This window comes from Schistocerca gregaria, chromosome 3, assembly GCF_023897955.1.
Source record: "Schistocerca gregaria isolate iqSchGreg1 chromosome 3, iqSchGreg1.2, whole genome shotgun sequence".
Lineage (NCBI taxonomy): Eukaryota > Metazoa > Arthropoda > Insecta > Orthoptera > Acrididae > Schistocerca > Schistocerca gregaria.
In genome coordinates this window covers 343,247,481-343,270,388 of record NC_064922.1, presented here as the reverse complement: position 1 = coordinate 343,270,388, position 22,908 = coordinate 343,247,481, and the positions used below count along the sequence as shown (strand labels likewise).

The following is a 22,908-nucleotide window of genomic DNA, read 5'->3' as shown; positions in this document are numbered from 1 at the left end:
ATTGGTTCTCCCTGGAATAGGAGAAGTACCAGACCAGACTGTACATGGCATTGGCTGGATCAAGGGCACTGGAAAGGAAGGAAGGGAGGAAGTTTCTTCCTCTTTCATACACACTGAACACAGGAAACCTGTCTGAGTGAAATTCATATCTCCTGTGTCCATTCTCTTAATCACTGTATCATCTCACTAAGTGATAATTCAAGGAGTGTCATAGCTCAAGTAAGACTCAAATGGTAGCTTCATCGAATGTCTAGGAAATATGGTACCAGCAAAAATAGTGTTTCCCTGGAGCTAATATAAACAAACACTCTCCCTGGTCCTGTAACATGACACTACATTGCTTAAAACTGTAAAATTGGAATGTATGTTTGCTGAATAAGAAGTTGTTTAATCTTTTGTAGAGTTTTCTGGAGCAAAGAGTAGGAGAAAAACAATTACTCTTCTGTAACATACTGCTGATCTGCATAATGAAAATCTAATTACTGTAATATAAACTGCTCTCCCATCCAGTTACCCCCTTCTCTTATTTCTACCCATGGATATGTCCTTGCAAGGAAGTATGTTTCATTTTGGGTGTCCAATTTGAGCCTAAATAGTTGGCCAGTCTGAGATGGGGTAAAACTGGTAGTTCACCATTACTGAGAACACAGCTGATGCGAACAATTACTGAAGTGATAAAAGCAGATTTGAAGATTGGAGTGCCTCAAAATAGAGATAACATTATTTTTAGAAACCTTATTTGCTTCAAGTAAGGAATGTGTCACAAAAAAGAAGCAATTGTAGTTTTAAATACTGTTTCCTCCAACAGCCTTTAAACGTAATATCTATTGTACTCTGCATTAAATTCTTCCAAAGAAGACATATATCTAGTTAACTAAGAATAAAAATAAGGGAGACTACACTACTTCATGCAGTCCAGGTCGTCAGACACTAGTATATGCCATCTGTGTTTCAATAATCAAACCACTTATCTTGCTCCAGTCCTATTCACCAAAGTGTGATTCCTGAATGTGTAGGATGGCTTATGTTCTGGTTTTATTTTACTCCAGGCAATTACACATCAAAGACCAAATGAAGTCTTGATCAGTTCTGTCTGTTCATTAGTTAAAGTGTGATAATTATTATTATAGGAAAGAAGAGAGACAGCAAATAAACATATTACTGCCACTACTCTTTGTTTCAGTCTGATTTAATGTGGATCTGAATTTAGTCACAGTGGATGTAATCCGACATAATGTTATACACACATTTAACATTGGCTGCCAGTCGATGATCGTCAGAAAAAAAGTGCTATTAAAAATAAATAATATTATTTTATAGAAACTCTGAGTCTATATAGTCTCTGACCCGTATCTATCACTATTAATGCATAAAGAAAATTTACTAGAAAACACTTATTTAATACTTAAGTAACTGTATGAAACTATGTAGCATCCACTTTTGGCAGTGTCATACATCAAAACAAATGCAAATGAATGAAGATGTAAATACTAACCATCTCATCTCCTTCTATAGCTCCAAGTGCAGATTCTAAGTCTTGATCAGAGAGTGGGTCACATTTTGCATTGTCCCATGCCACACTGTAATATCACAATAATAAAAAAAATGTAATTATTTTAACACTGAATCAGTAAATAACAAAATGTGCAAGATTTAATTACACATAATTCAGTTTCTAGAAATTAGCAAGTGGTTTTCATAGGATAGTTGATAACTCTTTATATTTAGATTTTTCAACTTTTTCATCACATTTTCCTGTGTAACAAATAAGACTATTCATATTGCTCTTATGTACATCTGCTACTCCTAAAAGTCCAGAATGATACACATCTCACATGTACAAAAATATCCATATACAACGTGACATGATAATTTAATATTCAATCTCTTTCTTGAGTGAATCTCAGTTCATTAATAATATAAAACCCTGTATTTGTTTTACCTATCAGTGAAATTAGTAGATAATTCTATTTCATATATCTCTGTGCATTATTAATACCAGGTGCTTATATGATACTTGCTGATTGGCCAGCATTGAGTAGTTTCTTATTTTTCCAGTTTTCTCACAACATAAATTTATGGTAGAGTGAGTTACAGTTGAGAACTCCAGGATCCCCCTACATGGGCAAGGCTGCTAACCAGATAGTTGACTGTTTATGGGATATGTATAAGGGCTTTTTAGGTTAGGTGACTCTGCATTGAGTCCATATGATGATAGCTGTAGGATACTTGAAGTATTAGTGTAAGACCCAAAGAAATGTCTACCCCCCCCCCCCCCCCCCACACACACACACACATATGAGCCTGTGAAAATTGATGAAGAATTTGGAACAAATTTCTTGAGTTCATAAAACACTTTGAATATTGAGCTACAGCAGACTAAAACCTGAAACTGGCAACTGTGATGTTTTTGGGGTGAATCTAAGCATGTAATGAAGGGATAGGAGAATGGGAAAATTGAGGTGGTGTACTTATCACAGTTAATGAGAAACTCAAATCCCCTAAGTTAGGAATTAAAATGGAAAATGAGATGGTTTGAGCAAGACCCAGTATTAAGGTTGGCCATAAACTTATAACTGGATATTCCTGTCAACCACAAGGCTCACCCCAAGATGCTACAGAAAACTAAAAGTGAAACCTCAGCCCCCACAATCATGATGTCATCATTGGAGCATATTTTAATCCTCCAAGAAGTGAGAAGTAATTACAATTTTCTAAGTAGTGGGCATGAGAGACAACTTACTTAAGTCTGAATGAGTCTAGCAGCTGCTGGAGGACGCATTGTGTGTAAATATGGCTCCAACGGTAACCAAGCGAAAAGAGTCTTGACATCTCGCGGTGTAGTGCCCGTAGAGCCTGGTGCCCCAAAGGATGTCTGCAACACACAACACAAGCCCATCTCTGTGGAGAACACATAGCTTCAGATGTATGTGACAAAAGCACGAAACAATGATCAATTATATTTTCATTTCTTTATATGTACCAAAGTTACAGTGGCTGCATGTAGGAACATGAGGGGATTCACACATGACATGATTTTTTTTATTTTAACCCCAGAAAGACCACACCAATAAATAAATATCTCTTACATTGTTCCTGTCATTTTCCTGAACAGCATCCCAGCAACTGCAAAATAAAGCATTAACTATAGTGGCTAAATTTGTAGCAATTTTGGATGTTACTACATCAACACACTGGAAAGGGATATTTTTCCATCCATTATCTGCCAATAACTTCTTTGTGTACTGTGGTTGTAAATATGTTCAGGATTTCATATAGTTGAAGGATGTTTGCACTATTTGTGTGAATAAAATAGTAAATACAGGGGATACGTTTGTAGCTATTTTGTATGCTACTACATCAACATACAGGAAAGGGATTTTTTTTCCCGCTATCCTTTATGTGTCAATAACTATTTTGTGTACTGTGATTGTAATTATGTTCAGGATTTTGTGTAGCTGAAGAATGTTTGCACTATTTGTATGCTCAAAGGGATGGGCTGGGTAGTGATAAAACTAATTCCCACTTTTCATTTCAAATGGAAAGATGTTCCATCAACATTTGTTGTCAATTACAATTTGAGTTTAAACTTTTGATCTGTGTCATGCAATTATATCATGTACATTTAGTGGCATTTTGACTGTCACTAAATCATGTGATACATAACACTGATAAAATAAATTGTTATTCTCTCACTTGCATGTGAACTTACAGCTAATGAACTACATAGATGTCACAGGTTAGGTTAGTAGATATTTTTAAAATAAAGTCAAGTTCAATCACTGTATTTTAATTTAATTTTAACCTCATTTTGCAGCTTCAATCGTGACTGTACTCATTATACTCGAGGTATGAATTAAAAAATGACTTCAGTCATAACTTTTCGTGTTTTATTTAGTACACAATGCATTTCGGCCCCTTTAGGTCTATCTTCAGGTGTCTTCAGGTGTGATTACTAATTACGCCTGAGGATGGATCCTCAGCGTCAAAAATGCATTGTGTACTGAATAAAACATGAATAGTTGTGAATGAAGGGATTTTTAATTCATACACTGTATTTTGTTCATAGTAAGACAGAAACTACTGTTTGCAACATATTTTTCTTTTTGGGTACAATAGATGAGGAATGTCGTTAAAAATGGCTTGCAATAATTGTGCTATCTATGTAGGCAGAAACATACCTCAAGTATGTTCCTAAACTTGTCAAAAGTATTTGATACCCTCAATTGTGATAAATTACTGGGTAAGATTCAGAACTGGGGTATTAAGGGAGCAGTGCATAACTGGGTTAAATCCATGGAAGAAAACAGCTCATAGAGATAACACATGAAGTAAATGGGAGTCAGAACTCATCAGTCAGATTTATTAGTGGTCAAAAATGGAGTTCCCCAAGGTTCTATATTGGGTAAAAATCTGTTCTTGCTGTATTTAAGCGATTTGCATATAAACAAGTAAAACAGTAATCTATATCGATTTGCAGATGAAACCAGCATCTTAATTACAGGAAGTAGCGAAGGAAACTTTGAAAACGACATTAAGACAGTTACAGATAAGATAGTACAGTACTTTGATGCAAACAGTTTGATTATAAATCTTGAAAAAAAATGTTGCTATTGATATTTTCATCACACAGAATAGGCCACCAGCTAATACTCGTGTAGAAATAAGTCTACAAAAAACTGAAAAACAGGGAGTACAAAATTTCTCTGTATACGGATTGAATAAAACATGAAATGGGATACACATGTAGACTATATGAACAAAAAACTGAGCAAAACATATTTTGTAATGAGAGTAATAAGAAACTGTATATCACATGATAATCTTAGGACAATATATTTTACTTACGTTCATTCAATATTGAAATATGGTGTAGTGGTTTGGGGAAATTGTGGAGCAGTTGGAAATCATTTAGATTGCAGCAAAAGATTATTAGATTAATGGAAAGGTTAGATCAAAGATAATCATGCAAGCCACTATTTAGGAAAAATAAAATACTATCATTTCCATGTATTTATATTCTTGAAAATGTAATTATTATAAAAGAAAAAGTAAGCAGCAGCAGCCCAAGCATCACCTGTAATGAATCTGTACATAGCTACCACACAGGACAAATAAATGATGTACATGTACAACAGACAAACACAGCACTATTACAGAAAGGCATACTCCACCCAGGCATCAAATTGTACAGTGCACTGCCCAAATTAATGGACTTAAACAAATTCAATTCAACTGTGAAGGATTACTTGGTCAAGCACTGCTTCTATACAGTAAGGGAATACCTAGAAAAACAAGACTGCCTCACCGATTAAGACTATTTTTATAAAATGTGTAGAGTAATAAAATATTGTATAATCTTATCTTTTGTTAAAATGATGGATGAAAAAAAGAAAAAAAATGAAGGAATATGCATGGTAATGAATGAACGGTTCAATATCTTTTGTACATTGTACAGTCCTAGAGTCACAGGACCAATAAATAAATAAACCAGAATTGGACTGAAAATATTTTGAATAGTGATCAGAGATATTTTGTGAGCATTGTATGTCAGTATAAGGGATCTCTGGCTCATTACAGAGTAATCATGATATATTCAGTTTGTTATTCCAGTTACTTTGTTTCCATGAAAATACCTTCATAACAGTGAAAAAGTCTGTAATTTGCAATAACTATCATTTATACCACAAAACATTGGGTAATGCAACTAAACAACAAATGCTAAATCGCTATGATGTGGTTGCTGATGATGTTTATTTATTTACTGTTTATTTCAATCATATAAATATTTTTTGATACATACATAATACACAACATGTCAGACAAGAAATCTTTTTGACTTGCTGGTTTTTCAATACATACATGTACGTCATTTAAATTTTTGTAGCAAATTGGACATGTAATAATAAGCTATAAATCTGAACAGAAATTGATTTATATGTAGTGTATACTTACAGCATATTTGCACATTAAAAGGATAAGTACACATTTTCATGCATGAGATTGAATAAAAGCAGTTTTTCAGTATTTAGAATACCACAAATATTTTTAAAAGTATATAGCTTCGAAAGAAATTTTACATGTCTGATTAATCTATTGGAAAGTTTTGTTCCTGCAGGAACATTCAGTGACTCCACATATGAGGTGCACATATTGACCACCTCTTCATCAGTAAACCTATCCACGTTGTTGCGTACCACTACTAACAAATAACTATTACTACTGGAAAAACTAATCAAAGACAGAGCTGAGCAATACTGAATGCACACTTGAGGGCAAAGAGTAATTCAAGCATTAATTTTTTAAAAAGCAAACATGGTAAGTGAATGGAACAAATTTGTTTCCACACAAGAGAAACAGCCCGTGCTATTGATATTTGCACATACAAAGATAAAACAGGGTAAGAAACCAGACTTAATATAATTAGTTTGCAATGAGGCACTGGAGATAATAGATGCCACCAAAATAGTCAGAAAAATATCCCTGAACCACCTCCAGAATTATATTGGTGGAGTTTGGGTTCACTATGTACACTGGAGAAAGAACTGTGAGAAAAGAATTCTGTCATTTTAGGACAACCTTTCAGATGTGGGCAAATTGATGCATTTAGGAAAATTTTGGTAAATACATTCTCTATAATTTAATTCATCATCCCAACAAGAAACAGATGAGGTGAACAGTGTGCACTCAGTCAGTGGTTAATTCCATGTCCCGTTGACGATTTGTGTTATTTCTGTCAAAATGATTTGCTTATGTGTATGACTACACTCTGGCCCTTTATGAAACTAAATTATCATTACCATATATTTTTGCTCTGTTATTGATGTGATTCAAACCAGTTTGATTGTAGGTGTGGCAATACAATGATTTCCTAAAACAAGTTTTTGTACAACAATATCATCATCCACACACTCAAATTCTTTGGAAAGGCTACAATGGGTTCAAACTAGTTTTATTGCCCTACGAATGGTCTATAACAGCAACATTTGGTGAGTAAATGTATGTATGACTTCTCAGTTGAGCAACTATTCTGGGAACCAAATTGTGGCATGCCAAACAAATTATTTCAGCTTATATGTGACATTTTTTCCTGTGCACTTCTTTAAAAAATGAACTGGAAAATATTTTAGAAAACAATGTCATTTACAAAACTGGACAGTTATTTACACTTCTACTGTCACCTTACTTGTGGAGTGTTTTAACAGTGGTTTATTTTAATTTTATAGGAAAATCTTTAATGTGCTAGTGACATTTATATTCAATGCTTATATTGGCATCTCCTGCTCAGAGTGAAAGTTGTAAAACTCTGTGGGTAATCATTTGTACAACTCAGCTGATCAGCTTCAATTGATGTTTATTTTTTACCACAAAAATGAAATGAGTGGCTGATTGCAAGTGCAATAAAATTGCACTGTAAAAAAGTTTCTATCAGTCCATGAGTATGGTACCAAGAGAGGTCGTGCAGCAGGTTACACTGAAACATCTGGCAATCCAGTTTTCAGATTTCACTGTTTAACCAAAACCACTGTAGATAAATACTAGGGAAGTTCCTTTGAATAAGCTTTGGCCTATTTCTTTCCTCATCCTTTTTAAGTCCAAAATTCTACGTAACCTCCAGTGACCTCAGCATCTTCACAAACATAATATTGTTCATTTATGAACATCAGCACTAGTGCTCATGTTTGCATAAGAATAGGACCCACTCGGGCCATCATCACGGTGGTGTGCATGTAAGAAGGCATGCTGTGGAGCAACACAGTGGCAAGAAGCAATGTATAACATAACAATCTAGCCAGTAGCATAATTCTGCTGAGCCTGCCTGTAGTGCAGACTACAGGGGAAGCTTAGAAAATTTAGCACTGATTTTTGATAGTATGGAGAGGTTGCATAGCCACTATACACTGTGGCAACAAAAGTCATGGGATAGTGATACGCACACATGCAGATGGAAGTAGTATCACATACACAAGATGTAGGAGGGCAGTGAATTGGTGGAACTGCCATTTGTACTCAGATGATCCGTGTGAGAAGGTTTCCGACATGCTTACGGCTGCTTGTTGGGAATTAACATACTTTGAACACAGAATGATACTTGCAGCTAGAAGCATGGAACATTAGAGTTTGGAAATTGACAGGGTATTCGATGCTCTGAGATGCACAGTGTCAAGCATGTCCTGAGCATACCACATTTCATACATTACCTCTCACCACTGACAACACAATGGCTGATGGCCCTCACTTGACAAACTAGAGGCATTTGTGTAGAGTTGTCAGTGCTAACATACAAGCAACACTGCATCAGACAACCGCAGAAATCAATGTGGGATGTACGACCAATGTATCTGTTAGGACAGTGTGGCGAAATTTGGCGCTAATGTGCTATGACAGCAGATGCATTTGCTAACAGCTTGACATCACCTGCAGCACCTCCTCTGGCCTTACTACCATATCAGTTGGACCATAGACAACTGGAAAACCATGGCCTGCTCAGACGGGTCCCGATTTCAGTTGGTAAGAGCTGATGGTAGGGTTTGAGTGTGGTGCAGACCCCATGAAGCCATTGACCCAAGTTTTGAACAAGGCATGGGCAAACTGGTGCTGGCTTCCAGATGGTGTGGACTGTATTTACATGGAATGGAGTGGCTCCTCGGTTATATTTGGCTATTTGGAGACCATTTGCTGCCATTTGTGGACTTTATGTTGCCAAACAACGATGGATTTTTTTTGAATGACAATGCACCACGTTGTAATATATTGATTATTCCTTGCTACTGTAGTGTTATCTTGAATCTGTGAGAAAGGAGGACAGGCGCTCCAAGGTGCGGAAGCAGAGACGATGCTGAGGGCAGATGAAACTAGGAGAGATACACTCCTGGAAATTGAAATAAGCACACCGTGAATTCATTGTCCCAGGAAGGGGAAACTTTATTGACACATTCCTGGGGTCAGATACATCACATGATCACACTGACAGAACCACAGGCACATAGGCACAGGCAACAGAGCATGCACAATGTCGGCACTAGTACAGTGTATATCCACCTTTCGCAGCAATGCAGGCTGCTATTCTCTCATGGATACGATCGTAGAGATGCTGGATGCAGTCCTGTGGAACGGCTTGCCATGCCATTTCCACCTGGCGCCTCAGTTGGACCAGCGTTCGTGCTGGACGTGCAGACCGCGTGAGACGACGCTTCATGCAGTCTCAAACATGCTTAATGGGGGACAGATCCGGAGATCTTGCTGGCCAGGGTAGTTGACTTACACCTTCTAGAGCACGTTGGGTGGCACGGGATACATGCGGACGTGCATTGTCCTGTTGGAACAGCAAGTTCCCTTACCGGTCTAGGAATGGTAGAACGATGGGTTCGATGACGGTTCGGATGTACCGTGCACTATTCAGTGTCCCCTCGACGATCACCAGAGGTGTACGGCCAGTGTAGGAGATCGCTCCCCACACCATGATGCCGGGTGTTGGCCTGTGTGCCTCGGTCGTATGCAGTCCTGATTGTGGCGCTCACCTGCACGGCGCCAAACACGCATACGACCATCATTGGCACCAAGGCAGAAGCGACTCTCATCGCTGAAGACGACACGTCTTCATTCGTCCCTCAATTCACGCCTGTCGCGACACCACTGGAGGCGGGCTGCACGATGTTGCGGCGTGAGCGGAAGACGGCCTAACGGTGTGCGGGACCGTAGCCCAGCTTCATGGAGACGGTTGCGAATGGTCCTCGCCGATACCCCAGGAGCAACAGTGTCCCTAATTTGCTGGGAAGTGGCGGTGCGGTCCCCTACGGCACTGCGTAGGATCCTACGGTCTTGGCGTGCATCCGTGCGTCGCTGCGGTCCGGTCCTAGGTCGACGGGCACGTGCACCTTCCGCCGACCACTGGCGACAACATCGTTGTACTGTGGAGACCTCACGCCCCACGTGTTGAGCAATTCGGCGGTACGTCCACCCGGCCTCCCGCATGCCCACTATACGCCCTCGCTCAAAGTCCGTCAACTGCACATACGGTTCACGTCCACGCTGTCGCGGCATGCTACCAGTGTTAAAGACTGCGATGGAGCTCCGTATGCCACGGAAACTGGCTGACACTGACGGCGGCGGTGCACAAATGCTGTGCAGCTAGCGCCATTCGACGGCCAACACCGCGGTTCCTGTTGTGTCCGCTGTGTCGTGCGTGTGATCATTGCTTGTACAGCCCTCTCGCAGTGTCCGGAGCAAGTATGGTGGGTCTGACACACCGGTGTCAATGTGTTCTTTTTTCCATTTCCGGGAGTGTATTATTACATGAAGTAAACCATAAGGGGAGAGCCTTGCGAAAATGCAGACTCCCCAAGACGTGGTCCGAGGGCGCTAGTTACTCCTCAAGGAATTAACATGTATCTTTATATGTGGTCTAGACGCTGTGGTAGGTTACAACCGTAAAACTTTATAACCAACAGGCACGTACTAGCGTATAAAGTCAGCTTTATACCAGCCCTGAGAATAGCAATGTCAGTAGGCTCACAAGGGTTAGAAAGAGAGCGTAAACGCTAAAAACTGTTGACCTAGCAGTACCTACTCCGGGGAGCCCGAGCGGCGGGGCTAAATGACGTATAACAATAATGCTGAGATGGCTCTGAGCGCTATGGGACTTAACTTCTGAGGTCATCAGTCCCCTAGATCTTAGAACTACTTAAACCTAACTAACCTAAGGATATCAAACACACCCATGCCCGAGGCAGGATTCGAACCTGCGACCGTAGCGGTCGCGCGGTTCCAGACTGTAGCGCCTAGAACCGCTCGGCCACCCCGGCCGGCAACAATAATGTTGCAAGCCTTATTTGGCAGAGCAGTTACGTTTAGCTTTCAGCTGAACAATGTTGTTACCAAATACGGACTTAGTGCAACTGCCTTAGGAGCAGTACAGGGGACCTAACTAAACCGTGATTGGCAGGCCTGCATTTTGGCGGAGTTCTCAGTCAGACGATCTGAGCGCCGAATCCGCGTCCGTCGACTCCAGCCTCGGTCCAGCTCCACGTAAGTGTGCTCTTACGTGGAGTGCCTCAGTGAACAGTGTCACATTCAGTATGTTTTGTTTTGCAACTACGTTGTTGCCTTAGGATGCTGCTAGTGTTTTTACTGTGGTTAGTATCCACTCCCGGGTCTTCTGCACTGTCTAATGTTATAACAGTGTTATTCATGCTTTTTCTAACCCTAGAACTATCCTCCAGTGTATTAGTTAGTCCTGTCTGGAATAAACAACTATTTCAAAACCCTGTTTGTCCAAGAGTCTCCACGACGAGATCCCTACCGAGTCTCACCACCTGCATTTCAAGTAAATGCCTGTACCAATGTTGGCTCAGATAGAAGAAAACAACCAAATGCATTCACTGTGAGTTGTCCTTCTGCCTTCTGCTCTGTTCCGCTCGGGAGCGCAAACTGACCAGAACCCCTTTTCTCCATCTCCCACCAGTCAGGACACGACAACTGCTCTTTGTTGGTTTGAAGAACATTCTGGACAATTCACGTGAATGATTTGGCCATACAGATTGCCAGACATGAATTCCATCGAATATTTATGGGACGTACTCGAGAGGTCAGTTGGTGCACTAAATCGTGCGCAGGCAACACCTGCGCAATTATGCATGGCTGTAGAGATAGCTGGACTAGATGTTTCTGCAGGGGACTTGCCACGGCTTGTTGAGTCCATGCCACTTCGAATTGCTGCACTACGCTGGTCAAAAGAAGGCCTGACACAATGTTTGGAGGTACCCCATGACTATTGTCACCTCATTGAATTTTTCATTATGGATGGCATAAATCAAATACGGCTAGTTTTACGGTAAGAAGTGGTAGTGGTAGTTAACTTGGGAAAGTAAGAAGCAAAAACAGTGGCTCAGTACAGCATTCACCCCGGCATTGCCGATTATCAGGGTATTCAGTGGTTTATTCGTGAGGTGTAGGACAGAGAGCTTATTGCCAGCGCTGCAAAGTATTCGCTGTACCTCTGTGCAGAACGCACTGTGCTGACTCCTTAAATGGACACAATTAGAGCTCTTGTTCGTGTACCTGTCAATACAAATTATTTGATGTTTATACTCGTATAAATATACCCATGATGGTATGTAGTGACTGTCATCCACGTTATCTTTTTTATGTATTCTTAGACATTTGTCTGTAGACTTGGCCTTCGGATCTGTTGCTGTTGCAGTAGTATTTTTCCTTCTGTTTTGTAACAGGTCTGATGATGGCTGTAAGACGAAACCGGCCGTGAACGCGTGATGCGAGATAAAGATGGATATTTATGATTGCAGACTCGTTTGTACACTTTAGTTCTTCAATTGTCAAGTTATATGGCTGAATGAATACGTCCTTATCATCGCTTTAAATCGCTAGTACCAAGCACGCACTTGTGCTTAAATTTGTTTTACTAACGCGTTTCTGGCATGGTCCATCATGAGAATACCAGAGAAATACTTAATACGTCAATGTCAGGTGTCATATGTCGTAATACTGGTGTTCAAAGCACCACTTGACATGCTACTTATGGCACCACGGTGAGTCAATGAATAAGTTGCAATCCGGGATAGAGATATCAGAGCTGCTTGTATCATCATCAGATTTTTCTCCCTTTTCATCGTACTCCCCCAGGTAAACTTATACGCGTATCCCATCGTCCGACAAGGCGCTGAAGCCTGCAGCATAGAATTCTTATGACAGCGATCGCATCTAGCGTGTATCGTCTGTTACAAGGTTATTTGGTTCCTTAAATTGCTGCAACCCACAAGACCGACGGGTCCTGGAGGTAGCAGAATACCCCTAGATGGTGAAACAACGTCCTATAATGACCCGTGCGCCTTTTGTTTGTGATTTTTTCTTGCCCTTTGCTGAATTCCTGTATTCAGTTAAACACATATTTCGATGAAATACCGTTCTCACAGTATAAGAGACGACTTTAGCTATGGTGGTGCTCTGTGGACAGTCCATCGGGTCAGAAAAATCGCCTCGTTCTAGTAGGGTACGCACTCATAGCACGCCTGCCATCTTGGTATAACTTCAGGAATCTGAAGATCAGATCATTAATCATTGGCCGCGACATTTTCTGCCGCCTTCTGGACGTGTATAAGCGAGAAATTTAAAACTATATGCGGTATTCTGGCGTTTGTGACTTATTTATTGGTTCACCTTCGTCAGTTTTGTTGTTATTGTTCTGGTTATAACAACAAGTACACTCTTGTTACCAGCTGTCGAAATTGGCGGTAAGGACGTGCTTTGTTATACGCTTCTGCGTAACTCCCTTATCGATTAACGATGTAACGTTGTCCAGGTGGACTTGCTTATTCTAAGAACATGTGTTTGTCCCATTACAGACGACTCACCTGTAGGTGTAAACATCACGATCCGTTGTTTCACTGGGCACACATCTCCCGAAGGCGTAATCTGCAACAAGCACAGAAACTTGTTAGAAAGCGAAGATGTCTCACCGAGGTGCAGCATCCCCAGTTTGTCCCATGTAGTCTGCATCGTGTCTGAGAAGCCGTTGCTTCCCTAAGGTCAAAAGTAGTATTGCTAGCAAGACAAGCGAGTTCGACAAATTGCGTAACAAGTGAAACAGATTGCTGTGCACAATGGTCTTTTTACTGAGATGCTGTGACAAGTAAACTATCCCTACGCTTGCCAAACTTAAACATCATATTGACTCTGCTGCCGATGGCAGAATTAAGTGACGAGCCGGTACAGCCGTAGTGTGTGATATAGAGAGAGAGAGAGAGAGAGAGAGTACGTTGTACACTATGGAAACTGCACATACTGCTCATGCAATTGCTATCATTAAATTTAAAGATCTCGCTGAATCTCTCAGCTGCATCGTGAGACTGGGCAGATAGCGCTACCTAGGCACTAGCTGACTAGACCTAACAACGAGCTAAGGTTCGCTAAAGGGCAAAGTATGCCCGATTCGAAGCTGGAACGGAAGAAGAAAATACACCACGACGACGCTCCAGATTTAATCTCCGGTCAGGATTCTGGATGATGCAGCGCTTTCTGTGCTAGCGAAAAGCTCTGCAAGTACAGGAGGGATAGCTCCAGTCCGAGATGTGACAACTGGTGTAGAACAGGCAATTCCGTCCACTACTGTTTCTTGTGTATATTAATGATCTGTCATCTGTTACATTACCATATGCCAAGTTTGTCTTATTTGCAGATGATACAAACATTGCAATAAATAGAACATTGAAAATAAATTTAGAAAGGGCAGCTAATCAATTTTTTACTGACATTAATTAGTGGTTCATAGCCAATTCACTGCCATTAAACTGAGAAAAGACCCACTATATGCAGTTCAGAACTTCCAAGAGATTTCCTTCTGGTGTGTGTATAAAATATGATGACATGGAAATAGGAGACGTTGCGAGTGTAAAATTCTTGGGATTACAACTTGATAATAAATTCAATTGGGAGCAACATACTAACGAACGGCTAAAGCGCCTAAACAAGTCTGCGTTTGCAATGCGAATAATGTCAGACATAGGAGATATAAATATAAAAAACTGGCATATTTCGCTTATTTTTACTCCATAATGTCATATGGTATCATATTTTGGGGTAACTCCACAAACAGAGGAAATTTTTTTAGAGTGCAGAAGCGTATAATAAGAGTAATGAGTAGTGTAAATCCAAGAACATCATCTCGAAACCTATTCAGAGGTTTCGACATGATGTTGGGCATATTAACCACAGCTTCTCAGTATATTTATTCCTTAATGAAGTTTGTTGTAAATAATACATCTCTTTTTCCAACTAACTGCTTAGTACACAGTATCAACACTAGGAATAAGAACAATATCCATAAAGATTTAAGATCACTTACTCTTGCCCATAAAGGAGTCAAGTATCCAGCAACGCATGTTTTCAATAAGTTACCAGCAACCATTAAGAGTTTAGTTTCAGACAAGGCAAATTTAAACATAATTTAAAAGAATATTTGGTGGCCAACTCCATCTATTCCAACCATGAGTTTCTCAACAAGTGCAGTAGACCATTTTAATGAAAATTTATTATACTTCAATTTTTGACAATACTTGGTTGTAACAGCCAAGTAACTACGTACTGTGAGAATGATGGATGTACGGAAAGCAGATGTAAGTCTTAAGTCTGTAAATAGTGGAAGTTTAATTTTAAATCTTGTACATAATCTGACTGTTCCTAACTGAGGATCACTGAAATGAATTATTTACTGTAATTTTTGACAATAATTGGCTGTAATAGCCAAGAAACTGGCAAATGTCTGAATGATAGATTTAATTAAAGCATTAACATCAATAAATAAGTCTTGTGCGTCGTGGTCGTATTAGAATACAGCAATTTTAGAAGCACTTATTTTTCCATCAGGACACTTCAAGGTGCCTGGCTTCTTTTGGATGTTGGCATTCGTTTAAGTGTTGTGAAAATTGTTGCTTTAGTAACGACATTGCAGAATTTTGCAACGGGAGCCTTTTTGGAAGGCCATTACAAAACATCAAGTCACTGAGCGAAAATAAATGTAAACATCTTAGGATGGGGTGAACATAAAACGAATGTACACTTTAAAAACGCGTGTTTGAGGATATCTGTTGGTGTGGCGTGTCGAGAAAGGGGTGCCATTCATTTCGATGCGTTGCCCCATGAAAATTAACCTCACAGGCGTTGTAGTTTCGGCTGTATGCACTTGGAGCGCTGCTGTCGCGTCACTTCACGAGGCGCCCCACGAACTTCAGTTAACTATGTGAATCAGGGCAGCGGGTCACCAAAGGTTGCCCATGCCTGGGTAGATGAAAGCGTACGAGATTGCTCAGCCTTTGGATTGGGTTCGATCCAATTTTTGTAACGCTCTCTTGTTCGGAAACCAAATGAACAACACATTACGCTGCACCGTCTGGATGACCACTTGAATTTTCGCGCGCAACGGCCTGATTGGCTAACTTCAGTGTTAATTAGTTCGGAAATGGCTCAACATATATGACTTTTTTTTATTAATAGTTGTTTCTCAGCACAATCTACCCCGCGACAAGCTTACAAGCTTTTCAGACGGTTTTTGATCGCACCGTAAAAAAAAAAAAAAGAATTTTTTTTTAATACTACTTCAGCAGAAAAGAAGGCTCTCTGAGACTTGAGAGCAAAGACCTCCTCATTTTACACACCGAAAAGGGGAACGCCAGTGTCCTCTCACGAACTGAAAAGGAAACATAACCTACTTGACCTCATATTTTAGTGAGAAAAAAGCACACTTAACATCAGCCAAATTTCTGATGTGATGCAATTATGACCTTCTAGACCTGACACGGCCCACTGTCTTCCATAAAATTTCAATCGTTTTTTGGGCACATGCGATCCACGAATGGCTGCAAATGGTCTCCAAGTAGCCGAACATAACCATTTCCAGTCAATGATCGGTTTAGTTGGAGGAGAGGACCCATTCCATGTAAACACAGCTCACAGAATTATGGAGCCACCACCAGCTTGCACAGTGCCTTGCTGACAATTTGCGTGTATGGCTTGTTGGGGCCTGCATCACACTCGAGCCCTACTATCACCTCTTACCAACTGAAATCGAGACTCATCTGATCAGGCCATGGTTTTCTAATCGTCTGGGGTTCAACCGATGTGGTCACAAGCCCAGGAGATGCGCTGCAAGCGATGTTGTGCTGTTTAGCAAAGGCACTCGCGTCGGTCGTCTACAGTCATAGCCCCACGTTCGTCGAACGTGCCACATTGATTTCTGCGGTTATTTCACGCCGTGTTGCTTGTCTGTTAGTACTGACAGCTCTATGAAGACGCAGCTACTTTTGGTCGTTAATGATGGCCGTCGGCCACAGCGTTGCCGCGGTGAGAGGTTATCCCTGAAATATGGTTTTCCCGGCATACTCTTTAAATTGCGGCTCTCGGAATATTGAAATCCCTGACGATTTCCCATGTCCCATGTGTCTAGCTCCAACTACCATTTAGCGTTCGAAGTCCGTTAATTCCCGTCGTGCCGACATAATCACGTCGGTAATCTATTCTCATGGATCATTTAAGTAGAAATAACAGCTCCGTCAACACGCTACCCTTTTCTACCTTGTGCACACGATACTACAGTCATATGTATTATTACCAGCTGGAAACCCCCTGACCTACCTCCAATTCATCGCGATTTGCTTGAAAAGAGCCGAAAACTGCAGCTGTCTCGATTTGAGGCAGCCCGCTTTAGTTAAAGACATGTTCGCCTTCAGGTTTGACCTTCTACTCCGAACATAATACGATGCTTCAAATGTCAAAAATATTGCCACACGAAGTAAGGAAAGGTGAGCACGTTGTGGCGATGGTCGATTAGATGCTCATCAACCACCATGAACAATGTACTGACGTAGTCAAGCATGTGACAATTTCTCACGCAAACGTCGGAGTGCTGGGTTTACAGTCACGGGCAAAACAATCTAGAGCTCTGGGTCACAAATCGTATATCGTAAGATTAAGCAAAAGTAGCATGTAGGGCTCTACAACATAGAATATTCACGCCCTCGTTTTCTAGCGCGGCAACGAACAGATGAATATGATCGATGCAGCTACGCAGACTTCCGGGAAAAAGAAAACTGAAACAACTCCCATTCTCAAACCACTTCAAGCAAATGCGAAAAAGAAAAGGAGAAAGTTAGCGATGCAAATGAGAAAAAGGTTGAAAAACTCGGAGTGTCGACAACACCGTCCTCCCTACAGAGAGAGAGAGAAGTGCTAAAAAAAAAGCGGAAATAGAGAAAAAATGGGTCCCATGCCACCGTATCTCTGATTGTTCTGATCATGACACTCTTCTCGATCCTATGGAAGTCAATAAAAACGGCCATCCATCGCATACCCCATCTCGACGGAATGACAAAGGGAAGTAAAAAGCAACCTCGTCAATAAATAGCTCCCATACGTAAGTAGTACTTAAATAGTTTCAGAAACTATATGAAGGAACTGAGACTCTTAGCCCACATGTTTATTTTTCCAGGAGACAAATTTTAAAGACAGCCGGTACGGTAGCTCAGCGTGCTCGGTCAGAGGGTTTAGCTACCCTCTGTAATAAGGAAAACTTAGTGAACGGATCGACGAACAGCCTGAACGATTGTACGAGTGTCTTCAGCCGTCCGCACAAAAAAAAAAAACTAAGGACCGTGGTTTGATTCCCGGCTGGGTCGGAGATTTTCTCCGCTCAGGGACTTGGTGTTGTGTAGTCCTAATCATCATCATTTCATTCTCATCGACGCACAAGTCACCGAAGTGGCGTCAAATCGAAAGATTGCACCCGGCGAACGGTCTAACTGACGGGAGGCCCACGACATTTTGTTAATACCCCCAACCCCTTAACACCAGTTTGCAAGCAGTTGCTACAGTACTAAATGTGATCAACATCTACAAAGACTAAAAGAAAATAGTGATGCAGCCATAAGGGGAAGAGGAAAAGAAATGAAACTTCACCGTTTCAGAGTGTACATGATCATATTCCAGTGATTACAAAATCGAGTCTAATTTACAAAGAATATGGCAGTATGAGTCCACTTATCAGTATGACGTTGCACCTAATGTGGCGTGGACGCACACACTGATTCGCTTCGGAATGGTATCATAGTGCCATTGTACCTTTTCATGGCCCACAGCCGTCGTGACTGGTCCTTGGTACCCTGGACACACGGAACTGGGATGGAATGGACATCCGCGCTGGTCCTACACACGTTCTATCTGGGACAGGTCCTGGGATTTCGAAGGCCATGGGAGTGCATCAACATCACGAAGACTGTTCGTGGAGGTCATTGGTGGTCTAGGATTGTCCTTTTGAAAACCGGCTCCGCAATATTTTCGCATGAAAGGTAACACAGGAAGGCGCTGAACGTCCGTCGCGTAGCGTTGTACCGTGAGAGTTCCCTCAGTCACTACCTGCCGTGATCTAGATTCATGCTCAGGAACACTCACTGAACCCTGGACGGATCACATCACCGCTTTAGCCTACCAAGTAACAACCATTCCACAGTCTTCAGGCTTTCAACGAAGACCGCCTGTTTACGAACGGCGGACACTTAATTTGTTTGGCCAAGCTGCGAACAGCGAGCGTGTCGACTGGAAAAGCAGGAGCGAAGCGTCTTTGTAAGTGCGAGAATGCGGTGATCTCATCTGAGACGCTAAGGTATTTGAACTCTGTCAGCCAATCGGAATACCAGATGGTAGCTTTGTTTGTTCCCGTCACGCGGCTCTTAAGCATACAAGAATCCTATTCTGCTTCTTAGCTGGTTTTCGGTTCGTGGGCCAGGCGCGATGACTTCTTCAGTCGTCGTTTGTAGTACACCATATTAAGCAGTTATTCTGATCTTTGTCTGCAGTACAAGATGGAAGGTTCTGAGCAGCACACTTGTATGTAACATGGTGAGATGTATGTTGCTCACCTATTGCGTTTAGTTTCGTTTTCAAATGAGTTCATCGGTCTTGTAATTTCGTGTGCTAAACATGGATCCCCTTTGGACCTAGGACATTTATGTAGAACATGTGGTTCCGAATCCATTTCAATGACAGACATCCTAAACCTCAAGTGACTTACAAGCAGCTTATCTTGCCTTAAATGAGGTATTTATTCCACGTGGAATATTATTTTTGTGATGTGGCATTGGGTTACTGCACAGATCGTTTTTAAAGTCATTCTATTTCAATGTGTGAACACGGCCAGCTGGGCTGAATCGCGTACTTCGTTCCGTTCTCATTTACAGCTTCAGTCAGTTTGATTTGCCTGTTAGTTCATTAATTTATTTTCTTCATTCAGAAACTTACCATACGGCATCCAGATTAGGATTTTGAATGAAGGCGCTCAATAAGTTCATATAATACAGGCTGGCGTATGAAGGACGCAGTGCACTAGCGAGTTTTCTTTGAACTTATCTTTCGCATTTGATTTGCAGATCGTAAGTTGGGTTTGATGCTGATGCAATTTTCTCCAATACCTTGCTGATGCAGCAGAATTTTGCATTCAAAATTCTGGCAATTATACCGGTTATTAATGCACCAGCATTTCACATTTGCAGTGACTTTTCTCGCGCTTACATTAACCTGTCATCTTGCAACATTAATCATTTAAATATGTTATTTAGGAAAAAGTTTTCCCGGAATATCATTACTCGATGTTCTTTATTGTTTGGTGTTGGTTTTTTCTTTTCCGTCAGTGTATAAGTATGCGCGAAAACTAAAAGACATACGTTAAAAAGACATGGATTAGTAGATAAAGCATCTCCCCAAGTTTCGATTCGTAATACGTGTCGTTGCGTAGTTGCACTCGGGGCAAGGCATGGCCAGACTTGTCAGACAGAACACGTAGACTACTCTCCGCTCTGTATTGCCGCAGACAGGCAATCCAATGGACAGAGTTCCAAAGCAGGCTGCAGTAGCACCTTCCCGGGGAATTAGTGTCAGCAACTTAAATAAATTGTGCGCACATATTGAACTTCGCTGTGTACCAGATGGTGCTAATACTGGGCCCCTTAATGTGAGTTAAAAGCTTGGAGAAATGATCTGTCCACTAATATGATTTTATTTTTTGCATATCTAGTAGTTTTCGCTTAGCCGTCTACTGAAACCTATGAGGTATCACTACTATTACGCTGAGTTGACAAAAGATATGGTTCAAATGGCTCTGAGCACTATGGGACTTAACATCTATGGTCATCAGTCCCCTAGAACGTAGAACTACTTAAACCTAACTAACCTAAGGACAGCACACAACACCCAGCCATCACGAGGGAGAGAAAATCCCTAACCCCGTCGGGAATCGAACCTGGGAACCCGGGCGTGGGAAGCGAGAACGTTACCGCACGACCACAACGGGCGACAAAAGTTATGAAATAGCGATATACACATACAGGATGTTACAAAAAGGTACGGCCAAACTTTCAGGAAACATTCCTCACACACAAAGAAAGAAAATATGTTTTATGGACATGTGTCCGGAGACGCTTACTTTCCATGTTAGAGCTCATTTTATTACTTCTCTTCAAATCACATTAATCATGGAATGGAAACACACAGCAACAGAACGTAACAGCGTGACTTCATTCAATTTGTTATAGGAAATGTTCAAAATGTCCTCCGTTAGCGAGGATACATGCATCCACCCTCCGTCGCATGGAATCCCTGATGCTCTGTTGCAGCCCTGGAGGATGGCGTGTTGTGTCACAGCTGTCCACTATACGAGCACGAAGGCTCTCTACATTTGGTACCGGGGTTGCGTAGACAAGAGCTTTCAAATGCCCCCATAAATGAAAGTCAAGAGGGTTGAGGTCAGGAGAGCGTGGAGGTCATGGAATTGGTCCGCCTCTACCAATTCATCGGTCACCGAATCTGTTGTTGAGAAGCGTACGAACACTTCGGCTGAAATGTGCAGGAGCTCCATCGTGCTTGAACCACATGTTGTGTCGTACTTGTAAAGGCACATGTTCTAGCAGCACAGGTAGAGTATCCCGTATGAAATCATGATAACGTGCTCCGTTGAGCGTAGGTGGAAGAACATGGGGCCCAATCAAGACATCACCAACAATGCCTGCCGAATGAGTCGCATGTCAACACAAGCATCGAAGTCAACATTACCTTCCTTCAATTGGGCCAACTGGCGGTGAACCGAGGAAGTACAGTACATACTGACGAAACTAAAATGAGCTCTAACATGGAAATTAAGCGTTTCTGGACACATGTCCACATAACATCTTTTCTTTATTTGTGTGTGAGGAATGTTTCCTGAAAGTTTGGCCGTATCTTTTTGTAACACCCTGTATACAGATGGCAGTAGTGTTGCGAACGCAAGGTATAAAAGGGCAGCGCATTGACGGAGCTGTCATTTGTATTCACGTAATTCTCGCGAAAAGGTTTCCAACACGATTATGGTCGCACGACGGAAATTGAAAGACTTTCAAGGCGGAATGATAGTTCCAGCTGAAAGCATGGGACATTCCATTACGGAATTCGTGGGGATTTCAATATTCCGAGAACAGTGTCAAGAGCATGCCGGGAATATCAAATTTCAGGCATCACCTCTCATCGCGGACAACACAATGGCCGGCGGCCATCACTTAACAATCGAGAGCAGCGGCCTTTGCGTAAGAATTGTCAGTGCTAACAGACAAGCAACGCTCCGTGAAATAGCCGCAGAAACGTATCCGTTAGGACTGTGGAGCGACATTTGCCGTTAATGGGCTATGGCAGCAGACGACTGACGGGAGTGCCTTTGCTAACAGCACGACGCCGCCTGCAGCGCCTCTCCCGGACTGTTGACCATGTCGCTTTGACCCCAGACTACTGGAAAACAGCGGTCTGGTCAGATGAGTGCCGATTTCAGTTGGTAAGAGCTGATGGTAGGGTTCGAGTGTGGCGCAGACCCCATAAAGCCATTGACCCAGTTTGTCAACAAGGCTCTGTTCAAGATGGCGGTGGCTCCATGACCGTGTGGGCTGTGTCTACGTGTAATGGATTTGGTCCCTGATTATGTTTGACTACTTGGAGACCATTTGCAGCCATTCATTAACCTCATGTTCCTAAACAACGATAAAATTTTTATGGATGACCAATGGCCAAGCCACGGTGCCACAACGATTCACGATTGGTTCGAAGAACATTTTGGATAATTCGAGCGAATGGTTTGGCCGCCCAGATCGCCTGAAGTGAAACCCATCGATAACTTACAGAACATAATCGAGAAGTCAGTTCGTGCATAAAATCCTGCACCGGCAACACTTTTGCAATTATGGACATGTTAAGTCCATGCCACGTCGAATTGTTGCAATAGGTCGGGCAAAAGGAGGTCCAACACGATATTAGGAGGTACCCATGATTTTTGTCAGCTTAGTGTATGCCTGTATTGTAGGGCACCTTACGACACTCCAGAATTATCAT

At 41.6% G+C, this 22,908-nt stretch overlaps 1 protein-coding gene across 2 annotated transcripts in view; it reads right to left on the bottom strand.

Moving 5' to 3' along the window:
* LOC126354820 (receptor-type tyrosine-protein phosphatase N2) overlaps positions 1 to 22,908 on the bottom strand; it is a 394,642-nt gene that overhangs the window by 168,346 nt on the left and 203,388 nt on the right. For both annotated transcript variants that reach the window (XM_050004761.1, XM_050004762.1), the window contains exons 3-5: positions 13,371 to 13,431; positions 2,744 to 2,875; positions 1,496 to 1,580 (exon numbers count right to left, since the gene is read on the bottom strand). In XM_050004761.1, coding sequence (XP_049860718.1) covers positions 1,496 to 1,580; positions 2,744 to 2,875; positions 13,371 to 13,431 — 278 coding nt within the window. The remainder of the gene's footprint in view (positions 1 to 1,495; positions 1,581 to 2,743; positions 2,876 to 13,370; positions 13,432 to 22,908) is intronic.